At 48.1% G+C, this 17316-nt stretch overlaps 1 protein-coding gene across 3 annotated transcripts in view; it reads right to left on the bottom strand.

Moving 5' to 3' along the window:
- The window catches only part of STK25 (serine/threonine kinase 25), a 30250-nt gene that overhangs the window by 11979 nt on the left and 955 nt on the right, over positions 1 to 17316 (bottom strand). For 2 of the 3 annotated variants that reach the window (XM_030574765.1, XM_030574763.1), the window contains exons 2-5: positions 17145 to 17269; positions 7473 to 7703; positions 4773 to 4829; positions 1887 to 1995 (exon numbers count right to left, since the gene is read on the bottom strand). In XM_030574765.1, the coding sequence (XP_030430625.1) occupies positions 1887 to 1995; positions 4773 to 4829; positions 7473 to 7703; positions 17145 to 17174 (427 nt within the window). In that variant the 5' untranslated portion in view covers positions 17175 to 17269. The remainder of the gene's footprint in view (positions 1 to 1886; positions 1996 to 4772; positions 4830 to 7472; positions 7704 to 17144; positions 17270 to 17316) is intronic. The other variant, XM_030574764.1, reaches the window with a different exon arrangement.

Below are 17316 nucleotides of genomic sequence, written 5' to 3'. Positions count from 1 at the left end.
AAGTTTTTTCTCTCCTGCTAGTAAAAGCTCACCTTAACTGATCATTCTCATTAGAGCGTGTGTGTGTGTTCCTACTGTATTTTCCACTGCATGCATCCGATGAAGTGGGCTGTAGCCCACAAAAGCTTATGGTCACATACATTTGTTAGTCTCTAAGGTGCCACAAGTACTCCTGTTCTTTTTGCTGTAACCAACCGGGACTCTAGTGACTCGGGTTTTTGAGAGAGAACTCCGGCTCTGATTTCCAGATTCAGTATCTCAAGCAACTCGAAGCAGGTTCATGCATTCAAGGGCAGACGGGGAACATTTATCTGGCAGCTCCATGACTAGTTTTGAAGAAATTGCCGGAGGCTGAAGGAGGCCCTACAGCACAGGGCCTCATGAAGAGTCACTGGAGACCCATCTTGAGACATCCTGAAAGGGCCTGATTTTCAGTGGGTGGGTGCTCAGCACTGGTTGTCCTGGGCAATCCTGGCCTTAGAACTTGCGTTACTTCCACTCACTCAGTTCACCTAGGGAATGTCACTCAGGATCCTGGGACGTCTCTTTCCAAAAGAGACCCTGTATGTTTGTTTGGTATGCAAGTCATTTGGGGATGCTCACATCTCTGCTGTCCCCCTCTGCAGCTGCTATGGACACAGCAGGTGCCAGTAATAGCAAGCTAGATATCCAGGAGCGGCACCAGGGTTTTTGGCGCCCTAGGCCGGGGTCCTTCCGCGCTCCCAGTCGGTGACAAGGGGGTCCTTCCGCGCTCCCGGTCTTCGGGGCACTTCAGCAGCGGGTCCCGGAGTGAGTGAAGGACCCGCTGCAGAATTGCCGAAGACCCAGAGCGTGGAAAGACCTCCCTGCCGCCGAAGACATGGAGCGCGGAAGGACTCCCCGCTGCCGAATTGCCGCCAAGGGCTGCAAAATGCCACCCTCCCAAATCCTGGCACCCAAGGCGACCACCTAGGTCGCCTAAATGGAAGCGCTGGCCCTGTAGATATCTTGTATACCAACACAGTTAGAAGGCATACACATAGTGACACAATCACCTCAATATCTTTGTCAAACTACCCATGTGCACGAAACACCTTCCCAGAACTGGCTCCCCAAGCTGCTATCTTCCTCATTCGTGTCCCTTCCCAGAACTTGCAAGTAGGTCAGTTCTTTTAATATTCAATGCTCTGACCCTCTCTGCAGTCAGATACTCTTACTGAGGTCACCATATCCCTCCTGCCCCATGCCTGTTTGATCTCAAGCATGATGCAATGGAGGGAAGTAGTCCAGCTAAGCTTTTTGGGGCAGGAACCTTGTCTCTGTACTGCATGGTGTCTAGTACACTTGGATGCTGTAAGATGAGAAGCAGGAGAAAATAATGGCAGCAGCCCTTCTGTTTCTAGCATTGTTGTGCTCTTGTCATGCAGGCTTCAGAGCTCTCGGTGGGGCAGCTCCAGTCACACATACTGAAAAAGTTTCCAGCCACAACAACAGAGCCACAGGCAAGTTGTGTCCATAATGATCAGCGCTCAGACTACTCAGGGTCTTACATAAAGAAACAGAAGCTCCAACACTAACCAACAATAGTCAGCAGGCAGCTGAACAATTCTGCTAACTCACCTCTCTCTGGCAACTCATCTCCCCTTGTTCCATGTCCTCACCCAAACCACAGGTGCCAGACTGGTGCTGCTGACCCTCCACCCTACCCCAAGTCATAGATATAGGCAGCAATTCATGCTCATCTGCAAGAACATGAGGTTTATGATTTCAGGAACAAACTACTGATAACAAAGGTAGTGGATTACAAAGCAATTCTGGTTGCACCCTCAGTTTGCTTCTCTAGGTTTATCTAAGGGCTGGTGGGATTATCATTCATGAGCAAAGGGGCGGTGTTCTCCAAGCCTGACCTTTGATGTCCCTGTGGATCTTCCTCTCAGAGTGCAGGTAATCTAAGCCCTTGAGGATTTCCCGCAGGATAGTGGCAATGTAGGTCTCTTCCAAGGGTCCTGGCTTTAACTAAACATGGAAGAAAAGTGGGGAGAGGAGTGAATGAGAGCAAGTCTGGAAGGAAGAAAGGAAGAAACATAGACATTAAATAGAAGTGAAGAGGTGAGAGAATGACAGAGGGAAAAATAAATAGGAGGAGGAGGAGGACCAGAGAGGGGAGATGATCTGAAATTTCCTACGCAACTTTTATGACAGACATTTACGCACCACTAGAGTGATTCCTAACAGGTTCCACGTTTCCTGACCTCAGTCTGTAACACAAAATCTCCTCCATAGCAGTGTGAGACACCTTCTGGCAGACATGCCAATCAGGAAGTCTACTGCTATGTTTTATCCTGCCCCCCGTCCTCCCCGCATCAATTATAAGAACCAAAACCAAGGTTTGCCACACTCATCTGCTTTAGGCTGGGAATACATTACACACATAGAAATATACAGATCCCATCTGTCCAAGGCTATGGGCACATGCGTGCAAGTGGGCAGCATTTCAGTTGGTGCAACAGCAAGAGAGGCGCTTCTGACTTATCTGGAGACAAGGTGAGATGATAAGATCCCACCCTAGCTGAGTTCTCAGCCTTTCCAGTGTAGTAACTGAGGCCTTAACCCTGCAATGAACTCTGTGCAAATGCCCCCCTGAAGTCAGTGGGGTCCAACAGCATTGCTCTCATTGCAGGCTCAGGGCATCAGTTATCGCACTGGAAAGGCTGAGAACTCAAAGAATTCTCTGCTAAGGTGAGTGTCACAGTGTGACTGTCCCTTTAAGAGGTAGCACGGTCCAGTGCACCTCTGTCTGAATAGCTGCTGCCCAATTAGGTTTAAGAGAAGGCAACTGAGCTTTACAAAGAGGCAAACAGGATGTGGTCGGGGGGAAGACAGAGTGAAGATGCAAAGACTTAGGAGGCTGCAATAGAGTCTTAATACTTCAGGGCTATCCACCGCCCTCTCTCAACCCAGGCAGGTAAGGAGAGAAGCCTTAAAAGCTCTGGAAGAGACAATCAGAGAGCAGACTCCAGGGGACAAGAAGATTCCCCCTAGGTAGGGCTGAGAAGGATGTTATTGAGTCTGTGAGAACTTTATTTTGACTGGCACAGTTTATGATAATAAACCAGGATATTAATGGAACTCCTGTATGGAGTTTTGAAGGAGTTCAAGAAAGGAAACTAAGGCAGAGTATGGCTGAGCCACACTTGCCCAGACAGGGGTGCTACAGGTCAGGCATGCCTTTTTACACAGCAAAAAAAGCTTTGACACTGGAATACCATCATTCCACCCACTCTTCACAGAGAGATAGGCCAGGAATACCCCAAAGTTTAGATTCATTCTATTTAATCAGTTGTGTACCTATTGGGTATCCGGAAGTGGGTGGGCACACTGCTAAAGGATCCCCCTCAGCCTAAGGGGAGGATCTGCAGGACCTCAGAACTCAACTGATTTCGGGGGACAACTAATAAAAGAACAGGGACAGGAGTGCGGTCAAAGGGTCATAAGAAGGGAGCCTGACAGGGACACCAAGCAGAGAGCCCCAGACAGCGCCCACTGCTCCTTAAAGGCGTCAAGGGAGCCAGTGGACGCCACCCAGAGGAACTCTGCCCGGATGCGTAAATTGACAGAGGATCGGAAACAAGCCTCACAGTCACAGGAGTCTCTATTGGCCAACCTCCTCTTCCTGGTTGCGTAGATGGACATTTTAGACAGGGCATGGAGGAGGTTGACCAGCAGGTCCCGTGACTTTGTGGGGCCACAGATAGGGAGTGCATAGAGAAGGAGGTGAGGGGAAAAGTGCAGCCAGAAACGCAACAATATATTGGTGAGGAGCCGGTATAGGGACTGCAACCTGGCGCACTCTAAGTAAATGTGCGCCAGGGTCTCCCTCATGCCACAGAAGGGACAGGTGTCTGGGGCAGGGGTAAACCACACCAAATACATGCCCGTGCTCACAGCCCCATGAAGAAGCTGCCAACTGATATCCCCGGAGGGCCTTGGGACCAGCGTAGAGTATAGGCTGGCCCACTGGGGCTCCTCACCCTCCAGAAGTGGCAGGAGGTCCCGCCACTTTGTGTCGGGGCAGGACACGAGGGTGAGGAAGTGAAGAGTGTGGAGCACAAGCGTGTAGAGATGTGTCCTTGGCGCAGTTTGGAAGCGGACTGGCTGCAGATCAGAGAAGGGACGGAGGGGGCCGGTCAGGTCCACGGGGCAGAGGCCCTATATAAACATCTGTTAAGTGTGACTGAGGACTGCCTTTGGAGTGTTTGAATCAGCCCATTTTAGTTAGGGCACGCTAAAGGAGTTACCAACACGTGCAAAAAAAATGATTTATCCCAGTCCTTCCATTGTCCCACTTATACGTGCATTAAATCAGTGGAGGTGCAGGAGTAGGACACAGCAAAGTTGAGACCTATGTATGTTCTGCATCTCTATTCTTTAGCATCTGGTGTAGCATGGATATAGTGTCACTCCAACAGGACAAGCCACCACTGATTATTCCTGAGATAACCTGTTGTCTATAGAGTAGCAGGGTATGTTGTACAATGGTGTTTAGACAGGCGGGTACAGACTTCCCAGAGGGTCACAGAGCAAATGATTTCTCCATCCTGGCATAAAACAGGCTTTATAGCCAGCATGCCTGCTCTGCGTTGGCTACTCTTTGGGCAAATGGCTCTGAATAAGGCTTAGTGGGGTTAATAAACACCAATTTTATGGTTGTTTCACAAATTAAGGTTCCAGCCTTTGGTTGTGGGCCACATGTGTCCATGTGTTAATAGATTAAGACTGACCACGCTACTTACCAAATCCAGTGCTGAGCCTCCACCCAAGTACTCCATTATTATCCACAGCTTGGTACTCTGCAAGTGAGGCAGGAAAAGGTTTGGTGAGCACTGGGCAGTGTGTTAAGATTAAAACAAAAATCAAACCTCAATCAGGCCCTGCTCCACCAGCCATGAAACTTGTGCACAACTCTTCACTCAGTAGACCAAACAGGCACTCAACCGCCACTGCCAGACTAGGACCAAGTAAGGCGAGCTTCCATTCATCGCTCATTGACATAGTACTGCTGCACAGAAATTAGGCCCTAGGAGGGATCCCACTATGCACTTCCCTTCCAATCAATTTTTTTCTAAGTGAGTTTAATGCTTAGTCTAGCATCTTGGAGACAGAAATCTATTCACGGGCAGCAGTCATGCAATCTTCCCCATGTGCCTCTATCAACGTATCTCCAGCTGGTCCTAGAAACAAGCCCTCTAAGGGAGGGAGGACAGTTTTTCAGTCATTGGCCTCAGTAATGAGACTGCCAACAGCGACGGTGGTTGAGCAGCATCCATATTTTTTCACTAGACTATCAACTCATCTTAGGTATGTCTCCAAACAGTCACTAGATAGTGGTGACTTCCAGTCACTAATGGCAGCTGAGATAAAAAGCTCCTGACCCCAGTATCGCTCCTCCAACAGACCTAGTCTCCTACTCACCCCAACACTGTTTCCAAGTGTTACACTTGGTTTATTTCATTGTTGCCTCAATCTCCCCATCCTCATGCACCCTTTGTTTCACTGATTTGTTGTATTCTGTGCAACCCCTAGAGTGGGAGCTCTCTGGGGGTAGGGAGTGTTTTCTCTGTCATGTCTGTACAGTGTCTGGCACAACAGGGCCCTGATCCTTAACAGTTCTTAGATGCTACCGTCATATACGTCAATAGTAATAGCAATACCTCGCTGTTCATCCCTTACAGTATTACAGACTGGTTTAAGTGAGAAGCTGAGTGAGTCTGGCAGCCTCAAACCACTTAAACGTGGCAGTGTTCAGTGCGATTGACAACCTTTGTTCAGACAGGCCAAGGTAACTGGCAGGTGTGCTGAGACCAGGGCGGGGCTGCCACTTCACACTCCCATGCATGGGATTCATGCAGAGAAGAGTGGAGGCAGCCTGAGCTCCGCTAGAAGTAGTGCTTCCTGAGACTGCCATGGTAGCCTCTACAAGAAACTCGAGTTAGGGTCTCAAACCCTGAGAATAACCTGGCTCCCTTCCTCAGTGGTTCCGCACAACTCAGTATTACTGAAGGTGCCTGTTACTGTTGATAGGGAAACACTTTCCACGACACTGTGTTCTGAGCAACTCCCAGAAGGAAGGGAATGGGGCTGAATAAAGATGGAGCAAAGACTATCAAGGAGCTGTAAAATCAAAGTCTCAGGCCTTCTGGTAGCTAAACACTGATAGACAATGCCAGGGGCAAACCAGAGAGTAAAGCCAGACAGCACTTTATGAGTGTAAAGGCAACATATCTTCCAAAGCTGTGTCGGAAGTGGTGATTCTCTCTTTTTTAGGGTCCCCAGAGATGCAAAGGCAACATATTGAGGACTCTAAAGCCAGAAAGAGAATCCTCTGTGACAGACATGGGCAAACCACGGCCTGCAGAACCATCCTGCCCGGGCCCTTAGCTCCCAGCCAGGGAGCCTAGTCCCCCGCCCCTCCCTCGCTGTCCTCCCTCCCCCCGCAGGGATGCTGCCACATGGGCCGTGCTCTGGCCCACCGCTCCCGCTGGGCAGCATGAGGAGCATAGTTGGCTCTGGCTGGGTGTCATGGCTGCAAGCTCCTGCTGCTAGTAAGGGAGCTTAGGGGGTGGGGAGGTTGGTTAAGGGAGCAGGGGATCCTGGAGGGCAGTCAGGGAGGAGAGGGTAGCTGGATAGGGTGGAGGTTCGGTGGGGGAAAGGGTAGTCAGGGGATGGGGAACAGGGAGGGTTGGGAGTGGGAGTCCAGGGGCCTGTCAGGGGGCAGGGATGTGAATAGGGGTCAGGAGGGCAGTCAGGGGACAGGGAGCGGGGGGGGGTTGGATAAGGGAGTAGGATCCCAGGGGGCAGTTAGGAGCAGGGGCTCCCAGGAGGGAGTCATCAGGGGACAAGGAGCAGAGAGCAGCTGGATAGGGAGTGGGAGTGCCAGTGCCCGGGGGGCTGTCAGGTAGCAGGGTGTGGATAGGGGTCAGGGGACAAGGAGCGGGGAGGGGTTGGATGGGTCAGAGGTTTTGAGGGGGGCAGCCAGGGGGTGGGAAGTGGGAGGGGGCAGATAGGGGATGGGGGCCAGGCTGTTTGGGGCGCCTTTCCTACCCGACCCTCCATGCAGTTTCACAACCCCAATGTGGCCCTCGGGCCAAAAAGTTTGCCTACCCCTGCTCTAGGAGAAGGTGGGTGGGGGCTGTGTGGGAGCTACCTCCTTTATAGGAAATCTACTTGGGGGCCTCTCTCTTTGATGGAGCATTCTCGTTCCAGCAGAGCCCCACTTCTTTAGGGCTGGTAAATGCAATGGAAATTGCCATTGCACCCTTGCTGCAGTAATGATGTTCTTTGCTGACAGTGCAGCCCACCCTTGCCGGACACCCATCCTGCAGCTGTTAGTCACCGCCCCAGCCTGCTTCCTGCTGTTCTAGGATACTAGCCCCATCCACAGACTTATGAGCTAGAGTACTAGGGAGGCTCTCTCCTGTAGCAGCTTTGACTACCTTCAGATAGGACCCATAGTAGCGGGTTATGTAGGGGCTGTCACACTGACTGAGCACAGTGATCTCCTGTTGGATGTCCTCAATTTCATCCTCCGCCTCCTCCAGGTCAATGATCTTGATAGCAACCACCTCTTTGGTGCGGTTGTCGATTCCTTTGTACACCTCGCCAAACGAGCCTTTACCAATCCTCTCCAGCTTGGTGAACAGCTCTTCTGGGTCCACCCTGGAGTGCTAACCGGAAGAGAGACAAGGTGAAAGGGTCAAACCATAAGCCACCCACAGGACACTCTACTCTAAAACAGGGTCACTGTCACCACACTGACTCCCAATACACTTCTTTGAGAGAGTTCATCTTCATTGTAAGGCATCCTCAAGGACCACAATAGACCTCCAGATATATGACAGGACTGGAAATCTGGAGATCTTCCCGCACACACGCTTACTGTGGTACCACCCCATGCCAGGGTGAAATGAAGAACAATCTTAGACCAGTGGTCCTTAAAATGTGGGGCACGCCCCTTAGGGGGCATGGGGACAGTTCTGGGGTGTGGTGGGGCCCAGCCAGCCCCAGGGGCAGGCAGGGAGTGCCACCCAGACCCATCCCCAGCCACAGCTGTGGCCCCAGCTCCCAACCCACACCCAGCCTTGGCCCCCTACCACAGCCCAGCTGCGGCTCTACACCCAGCCGCGGCCCCGGCTACTGGCCCTCACTGAGGCCCAGCTGAGGTTCTGCTCCCAGCCCCACCCCCAGTCTCAGCTCTGCCCCCCAGCCTGGGCCCCTGGCCAAGGCTCTGCACCTGGCCCCGCCCCACACCGTGGTTCCAGCCTCGGCCCCCTTACACACCCAAGCCACAGCCCCACTCCCAGTCCCCAGGTAGGCATGGACAAGGACAGGGGGTGGGGGAGAATGCAGCCCTAAAAGTTTGGGGACTGATACCTTAGCCCTCCAAGTGCACAGAAAGGGGTCTCTGAAAAAAAACTGTCAGGTCTTTGGGCGAGGGATTGTGTATCACAAAGGACCTCTGTACAGTGCCTATGACAATGGGGCCCTAACCTGACTGGCCTCTAGGTAGTACTAGAATAGAAGTGTTTAATAACAATGAGAGATTGTTTGCTGTATGCGTACAGAAACATAGACCCTGGAATGTCAGATCCAGCCTTCTGTTCCTACAGCCTAGTAAGCATGTGGTAACTGAGCTGACTGGTATCCCAAGACCAAGGCAAATAGAAATCCAGTGGGACATCCCCCCACCCCAAGTCTGCAGTGTTTTTTGCAGGGAGATTCAGAAAGAAGGGAATGTTTTCTCTTCCTTTTGACCCTTTATTTTACTATCAGATTTCACCATAACACAAGGGCAGCTGCTCAGAAATACTGATTACCCCACCCCAGTGGAGCACACCATTATTTAACTGTTGGCAAGGTAAGCACCACTCCATTCTGAAGGACAGCAAGCAGCAAGGATCCCAGACACCTGAATACAACAAAAGAGACAAAATAGCTGATCTGCTGAGTGTTTCTCCTGGAACAGCCTTTCAAATGAATGGCATGTCCAGATGTGACAAGCACATTCAGCCTCACTACATAAGCGCATTGACTGGGATGCTTCTAATGTGATGATCCACAGAGTAATATTGGCATTCAAATGGTCATAATTAGGCCTCAGAGTTAATACTTCATTACTGTGAATGTGGGTGGGTGGGAAGTCTGCATCACTCTTTGATGCCATTTCATTCGGCCCAGCTGCAGACTCAGAGGTATTGCATTGCTTTGCAGTGGTAAAAGGCTCTTCGTGATCAAAAGGGCTTTCTTAAAGACAAGTCTAGGTTCTGGAAAATCCTGCATTACTTGTGGGAAATAACCAAGCAATTATGATGTATGGGTTTCCACACCCATGGCTTCTCAGAACAAGCATATGATACATACTCACCTACAAACACATCAATGAGGGACCACTCCCTAGTTAAACCTTGAATTCAACTGAGATTTTATCTGAGGTCAGGACAGCTGCATTTTCCCATTTCCTCACTGGGTTCTTGCAGCTGGTCCTCAATGAGTGCCTCAATTGATGTTTAATAATTAAACCAACTGGGCATATTAAGAAGCCTTTGGACCGGGCACAGCAGCTAAACAACCCTTCCCAACAATATCACATCTGCACACAGAGCAACAGAGGCCTAGACATGGGCGACCAGCACACTCAGCTAGCTGAACAGGATTTTACTATGCCAAAAATCCTCATGCATCCATGGCAACACCCAAACAGTGCTACACTTTCAACAAATATATGCTGGAAATGGAAAGAGAGGGGAAATGCAGCATTGAGCAGTAGAGATTAAAGGAACTAGAGATGCAAGCAAGGACTGGAGTGTGGGGTGCAGGACGGAAGATGATCTAAGCTAGAGAACATGAGTGATAGGATAGCATGGCTGCAGTCTTAATGAATGGCCAGATGTGCTGTTCGTAACCCACTGCACGGGCAGGATCCAGCTTACCCTTGCACCAGCAGTCTATTAAGGATACTTGACTCAGAAAGGGAAGTACTATCCACATGACCCCCTGTGCAAACAGACACTCCCAGGCCCTCCTGTCTGAAAAGTGATCAGCATTCACAGAGGGAGAGGGCAACATCCATATTGAACACTGCACCTTGAAAGGAAGAACACTAGAAAGGGATGTGGGGGGACTCAGGAGTGTGATGTAGAGCCAGGACCAATAACTTCCTGTTCATCAAGTCTGATTTAAACAGGAGAGGGAAAAACCTGCAACTAACATGCAGCTGGCTGCCCTCATATTGCTCACTTTGCTGGTGTTTTCTACCCCTTCCCCATCCTGTGTCTGTCTGGCTGCTAGCTCATCAAGGCAGGGACCATCTACTACTGGTTGTTCAGTACCTAGAACAATGGAGTCCCATTCTTGGTTGGCCCTTATGCAAATGATTAATAGTGATTAATGAAGTGAAACTGGAGCAGCCATTGCAGAAGGTTGTTTGGGGACTGACAAGGGTATGTTGTGGGCTCAGCAATCTGATCCAAATCTCAGTCCCATTGCTAACAGCACAGAGGGGTGACATTTAGTTCTGGTTTTGTCTTGTGTTTCATGAGCACTGCAGAGACTGAAGTGGGCAGCAGGGGACTACGCTTCTGTAACAAACACAGCGTTTAGAGTATTGCTGTATTGGCCAAAGGTGTTGGGGAGACTGAACAATTCCTGTAGGAAGGAATTGTGTCCCATCAAATTACATTAGGCCTTGGCTACACTCACACTTTACAGCACTGCAACTGGGGTGTGAAAAAACACCTCCCTGAGCGCTGCAAGATACAGCGCTGTAAAGCGTCCGTGTAATCAGGGTGGCAGCGCTGGAAGCGCGGCTCCCAGCGCTGCACGCTACACCCGTAAGGGATGTGGTTTACATGCAGCGCTGGGAGAGCTCTCTCCCAGCGCTGCCGCTCTGACTACACTCACACTTCAAAACGCTGCCGTGGCAGTGCTCCCGTAGCGCTGCCGGGGCAGCGCTTTGAAATTCCAAATGTAGCCATACCCTTAAAGTCAGCACCTAGAATGGGAAACTCCAAAGTTCCCAGCTGCTTAAAAGTAGACCCGAGAACAACTCATACTTGTGGCAGACTACCCTTTGCCCAGGTCTGGAAGCGGCACATGCCTGCCTCAAGCCTTCTTTGTTTGAGGAGCAGAAGACCAGACGAGACCACCAGAAGCTGATGAAAAGTTTCTCACATGTATTTCTGAACAAGTCAATATAGGTCCCGCAGTTGCAGCAAAGCCATGACCTAGTGAGTTTCTCTGCCAATGAGTGAAAATTCAAAGGCCCAATCCAGGAGTTACTCTGGACACTGACCTCCACTGGAAATGAGGAGAGTTTGGCATGCAGACTGAATGCAGGAGTAGATCACTCATGCCTTCGCTCTACCTATACAGAACAGAAACAGGAATAACATTGTGACAGATTCAGTCACAGAGATCCCCTTGGGACTGTCACCTGACATGCTGGAATTACCTCTGAGCCCGTTTTCCCTGCCAGCGTGGGACTCCAGAACCCTGCCTTGTTACGCCAGACACACTAGCCGACCACAACACAGACCCAGGTCTGGTCCACGCCCCCAAAGCTGCAGACTTGAACCAAAAACTGCTCAGCAGGTCACCTATTACCCAACATCCCAACGGGATCCAAACCCCAAATAAATCCATTTTATTCTGTATAAAGCTTATACAGGGTAAACTCAAATTGTTTATCCTCTATAATACTGATATACAAAGTTAAAAAGTAGGATTTAAGTGGTTTCAAGTAATTACAGACAGAACAGAGTAAGTCACCAAGCAAAATAAAGCAAAAACACGCAAGTCTAAGCCTAACACATTAAGAAACTGAATACCAGTAAATGTCACCCTCAGAGATGTTCCAATAAGCTTCTTAGTCTGGGCCCAATCCTTTCCCTGGTACAGTCCTTGTTAGTTCCAGCAGGCATCTTAGGTGAAAAGAAGAGGCTCTCTCATGACTGAGACCATCCTTTGTTCTCTTCCACTCCCTTTTATAGCTTTGGCACAAGGTGGGAATCTTTTGTCTCTCTGGATTCCCACCCCTCTTTCCAAATGGAAAAGCACCAGGTTTAAGATGGATTCCACCATTCTTCCTGGGCTGGCTTACAGGAACACAGGAAGGCTTGGGAGTAAACAGAGCCATTTACAACCAATTGTCCTAGTCAGTGGGAGCCATCAGGATTCTTAACCATCATCAATGGCCCACACTTTGCATAATTACAATAGTACTGTACCTCAGAGTTACATTTTATATTTCTATCTTCAGATACAAGAATGATACATACATACAAATAAGATGAACACACTCAGATTATAAGATTTGTAATGACACCTTACAAGAGACCTTTGCATAAAGTATATTCCAGTTACATCATATTTACCCTTGTAAGTATATTTCCATAAAACATTATGGAGTGCAACATCACAAACATAACTTAAGTACTGATAGCTCAGACATATCAATTCTGAGATAAGCTAATACTACCCAGTAGGAAAGCTCTACTCATGTGCAGCTACTGCTACCTCACAATATATGACAGGAACAGTAAGAGTCCATGCTCAGATTGCCTACAACAGAATTCTGTCCAGCCTATGGCACAGTCAAGTAAGTGAAACTCAGCAAGATTACACCAGGTTCATGAAATCTCTCTTCAGTCGTCCCGTGTGTAATACTGTTCCATGTCTGTACAGCGCCTAACACCATGGGATCCTGGTCCATGATTAGCAACAAGTAATAATGAGAGAGAAAAATCCTATTTGAAATGCCACATTACAACTTGGTGAGCCTTTGCACAGATGCTCTAGCCGGCTTGCAGGCAAGCTTCATGCACATGCTCACACAGTGCTGAGAGGTGAAGTGGAGAAAAATCTCAACACCACCATTTTGAATGCCAACTGGTCTATATGCTGTTCTCAATGCTAAGAAATGAACTGTCTCACGCTTCATGCAGAGAGCAGCCACACACAGGTCAGTCTAACTTAACTATGGCGCATTCCAAGAACCCACCTGGTATCTTTCACCACAAAGCAACACAATTGAAGTGAGCAAAGACAACTTAAATATAAACACCCTAGCATCCATCAAGGCCTGCAGTTGCCAACCACATTGACTCTGAGATGGAGGGAGACAATGCTCTATGCTATTCTGCTGGGGGAAAGGGGAGAGAAAGAACATTCCAACCTGACTGCTTGAGATAGGGGAGCACATTCCACTTGGATCTCAAGGGGAGGAAGGTAATTATATCATGGCAGCTCAGGACAAAGAATTTATCGTGCCAGTTGGAGGGTGGGGGAGAAAGGCACTTTGTCATGACAGTTGTGGGGGAATTTTCCATCATGACTGAAGTAGCTATGTTTTAGTTTTAAACAAAGCAAATCACTGCAGATATCAGGAATTAAGAAAAATGGCATTTTAAGAGCCAACTTGGCAGCAATCCCAAGCATTTCACTGTGAGAAACTCAGGCTTGGCAGCTCTATTGGGTCTTGCTGCTGAGGAGAGATGTGACATGTAGACATGACACCTTTAAGCTCTGGGAGTGGGCTAGAGAAGGGAAAGTCCCCACATTGAACAGGCTCTAAGTACAGATGAGCATATTTGGCTGACACCGAAGCCAACACGTTTCATATCCAAACAAGATCCGCAATACCAGGCCAAGCCCTGCTTTGCTGCAGTTCACCTGGCCCTCCAAACAGAGCTGCCTACAGCATCACCTGCTGGAGTCATGCCCCAGGCTGAGGTGAAGGAACCCAAAGGAGAGAAGTCAGGGTTCTCAATCTGAGGCAGATGCATATACAGGAGTTGTGGGGGCACAGCATCTCTGCCCTTTCCACGTTTCTATCCTGGGCCCTCTTCCCATTTAGCAAACAATGAGAATCACTGATTTAAACCAGGAGTTAAGACTTCCTCATCTATGCCACAACAATTTAGAAAGTAAACACTGCTGGTGCCATACCCTACAGCACAAGGACTAGTGGTTGCAGAACTCCAGTCTCCCCAGAGATTAACACCAATGTATTGTACTTGTGTACAGTCCTTGGGCTCAGGTACTCTCTAACCACAAAGACAAATATTCAGAGTTTCTCTATGTCACAGCTGGAGGAGGGAATCAAGTTTAAGGGAGTGCAGCAATACCTTGTGTAACGTCTTAACCTTTCAGTTCTCTAACGGAAATCAGTACTTTTGCAGCAGACTAGAGGTATTATATGTGGAGATGTTTGAAAGCCACTTGTCAGTATCACTTCAGTGCAGTTTTTCTGTTGCCTGCTGATTCACGGAGGGAGGGTCTAACTGATTTCTACAGTCCAGATAAATAGAGCAATTCCTATGACAAAAATACTTTGCATTTTTATAATCTTCTATCCGAGTGCTTTTCAGACACTAGTTCTCATAACAGCTATCAGATAGTGACCTATTACTGAGGCACAATCTCTTAAGACTTTTACAAGGTCACACAGGTAGCCTGCAGCAGAAGTGGGAGTAAATCCAGATCTGAGTTTCAGCCACAAGTTATTACTTGCATTATAGTAGGGCCTGGAGGCCCCACCAGAGACTGGGGCCCATTGTGGTGGGTCCTGAACAAACTCAGTGAGTATCCTCCCTTGAAGAGATTACAATCTAAATAGACAGGACAGAAAATGGACAGGAGGGGACAGAGGCACAGAGATGGGAGTTGACTTGTTCAGCATCACATAGCAGGTCAGAGACAGACCTGGGAATAGAACCTGAGTCCCAACCCAGTGTCCTATTTACTGGACCACCCTGCCTCTCTCAAGCCTACCCTTAGTCTTCGGTCAGCTCATGACATCAACAAGCCAATCTATGAACATGGGTGGACATTCTTTACTTGATAGATTCTTCCTGGCCCTCTACAGACCCTACTTATGTAGAGCACTGGTTCTCAGTCTAGGGTTAGTGAGCAGCCCTGGGGATTGCTTTCTTGATGGCTAGGTGGAAGGGGAGGGTCCCGAACACTCTTTAATTTGTTACGCACTGGAACAAATTGCCTAGGGAGATTGTAGAATCTTTGTCATTGGAGGTTTTAAATAACAGGTCAGACACACACCTACCTGTAATGGTTTAGTTATTTAATAGCCCTGCCTTGAGTTTAGGGGACTGGACTTGATGATCTATTAAGGTCCCTTCCAGTCCTACACTTCTACGATTCTGTTGTAACATGGGGTCATGGTATGGAAAAGGTTGAGAAACCCTGATACAGACTATAATAATGAAAAGATTAGGCATAATTTATACTGACAACTTTAGACCTAATATTCACTCATATAAGCTTGCTGCAACTAAAGCCAGCCAAACAACCCCACCCCCATTCATGATCCAAGTCAAAATTACTCTCCTTCCTTCTGATTAACTTCCTTCAGCCTTAGTCTACTAGCCCTTCATCTAGTGCAAGCTTCTCACATGTCCCTATACATTGATGTAGGAGCCTTCTCCTCCACAGTGCCTGCATTTAACAGCCTCATCAATTCATCCACTGGATGCTTACATATTCATATAAGGCACATTTCACATAAGAACAGCCATACTGGGTCAGACAGATGGTCTATCTAACCAATTATCCTGCCTCTAACAGTAGCCACTGCCAGGTACCTTCAAAGGGAATGATTAGAACAGAGCAATTGCAAGTGATCCATCCCCTGTTGTCCACTCCCAGCTACTGACAGTTAGAGGCTTAGGGCTGGTCCACACTACGGGGGGGAAATCGATCTTAGATACGCAACTTCAGCTAAGTGAATAACGTAGCTGAAGTCGAATATCTAAGATCGGATTACTCACCCGTCCACACCACGCGGGATCGATGTTCGCGGCTCTCCCTGTCGATTCCGGAACTCTGTTGGGGTTGATGGAGTTCCAGAATTGATATAAGCACGCTCGGGGATCGATATATCGTGTCTAGATTAGACGCAATATATCGATCCCAGAGCAATCGATTTTAACCCGCCAATACGGCGGGTAGTCTGGACGTGGCCTTAGGGACACTCAGAGCATGGGGTTATGTCCCTAACCATCTTGACTAAAAGCCATCGATGGATGTATCCTCCATGATTGCATCTACTTTTTTTTTTTTAACCAAATTATACTTTTGACCTTTAGAATAACCCCTGGCAATGAGTTCCGCAGGTTGACGGTGTGTTTTGTGAAGAAGTACTTCCTTTTGTTTGTTTTAAACTAGGTGCCTATTAATTTCATTGAATAAATCCTGGTTCTCGTGTTATGTGAAGGGGCAAATAACACTTTCTTATTCACTTTCTCCACATAATTTATTATTTTATAGACCTCTCTCATATCCCCCCTTAGTCATCTGTTTTCCAAGCTGAACAGTCCCAGTCTTTTAATCTCTCCTCATACGGAAGCTGTTCCATACCCTTTATCATTCTTGTTGCCTTTCTCTGTACCTTTTCCAATTCTAATATGTTTTTGATTACTAGAACTGCTTAAAGTATTTAAGGTGTGGGCGTACCATAGATTTATATAGCAGCATTATGATACTTTGTCTTATTATCAATCCGTTTTCTAATGGCTCCTAATATTAACTTTTTTGACTGCCACTGTACATTGAGTGGATGTTTTCAGAGAGCTATCCATGACTCCAAGATCTCTTTAAGTGGTGACAGCTAATTTAGAACCCATCATTTTGTATGGGTAATTTAGTGTCAAATAGGACAGCCCCTCATCCATCTCCAAAGTTACAGGCTCCATCTACTTAATACAGGATGACCACTGTGGATGTTACTGATGTACATACAGTCCACTATACTAGGAGGCAGTCATTCTATAACTTAGACTTTGTGTGTCTGTCCCATTTCTTATCCTGCTTCCCCGCAAATGCTGCGAGAGAAAAATACTCCCCACTTCCCTAAGGAGAGCACAGTTATATTTAGGGAGGTACTGTATCTATGCCAGTCTCATGCTGCCTGCCCCATGCTCTTGCAGCGTCAAAATCTGATATCGTCGGGGAATATGACAGCAATCACTTGGATAAGAAGAGCACAGCTGAGAATACACTTAGGATGTTTTGACCTTGGTAAATAACGGTACAGTTCTTAAAAGATTTTTGCTTTGAGGATTTTTATGTTTCACAAACAAATTCTTATCACCTACCTGGTTAGCAAAATCCCTCAGGTGAGCCATGGCCCAAGGATGCTAAGACATCCACTTCTGTAAAACCGGGTGGCTGGGGTCCTGTAGTATAAGGATGGAGCAGTGGTATCTCAGCCACCAAACAGCTGTGATGGGGAAGAATACAGCTGCTATGCTCAGAACTCCTGGAGTC

The sequence above is a fragment of the Gopherus evgoodei genome, chromosome 9 (genome assembly GCF_007399415.2).
Source record: "Gopherus evgoodei ecotype Sinaloan lineage chromosome 9, rGopEvg1_v1.p, whole genome shotgun sequence".
Lineage (NCBI taxonomy): Eukaryota > Metazoa > Chordata > Testudines > Testudinidae > Gopherus > Gopherus evgoodei.
Note: the sequence above shows the minus strand (reverse complement) of the source record. Positions and strands in the feature narration are given on the sequence as shown.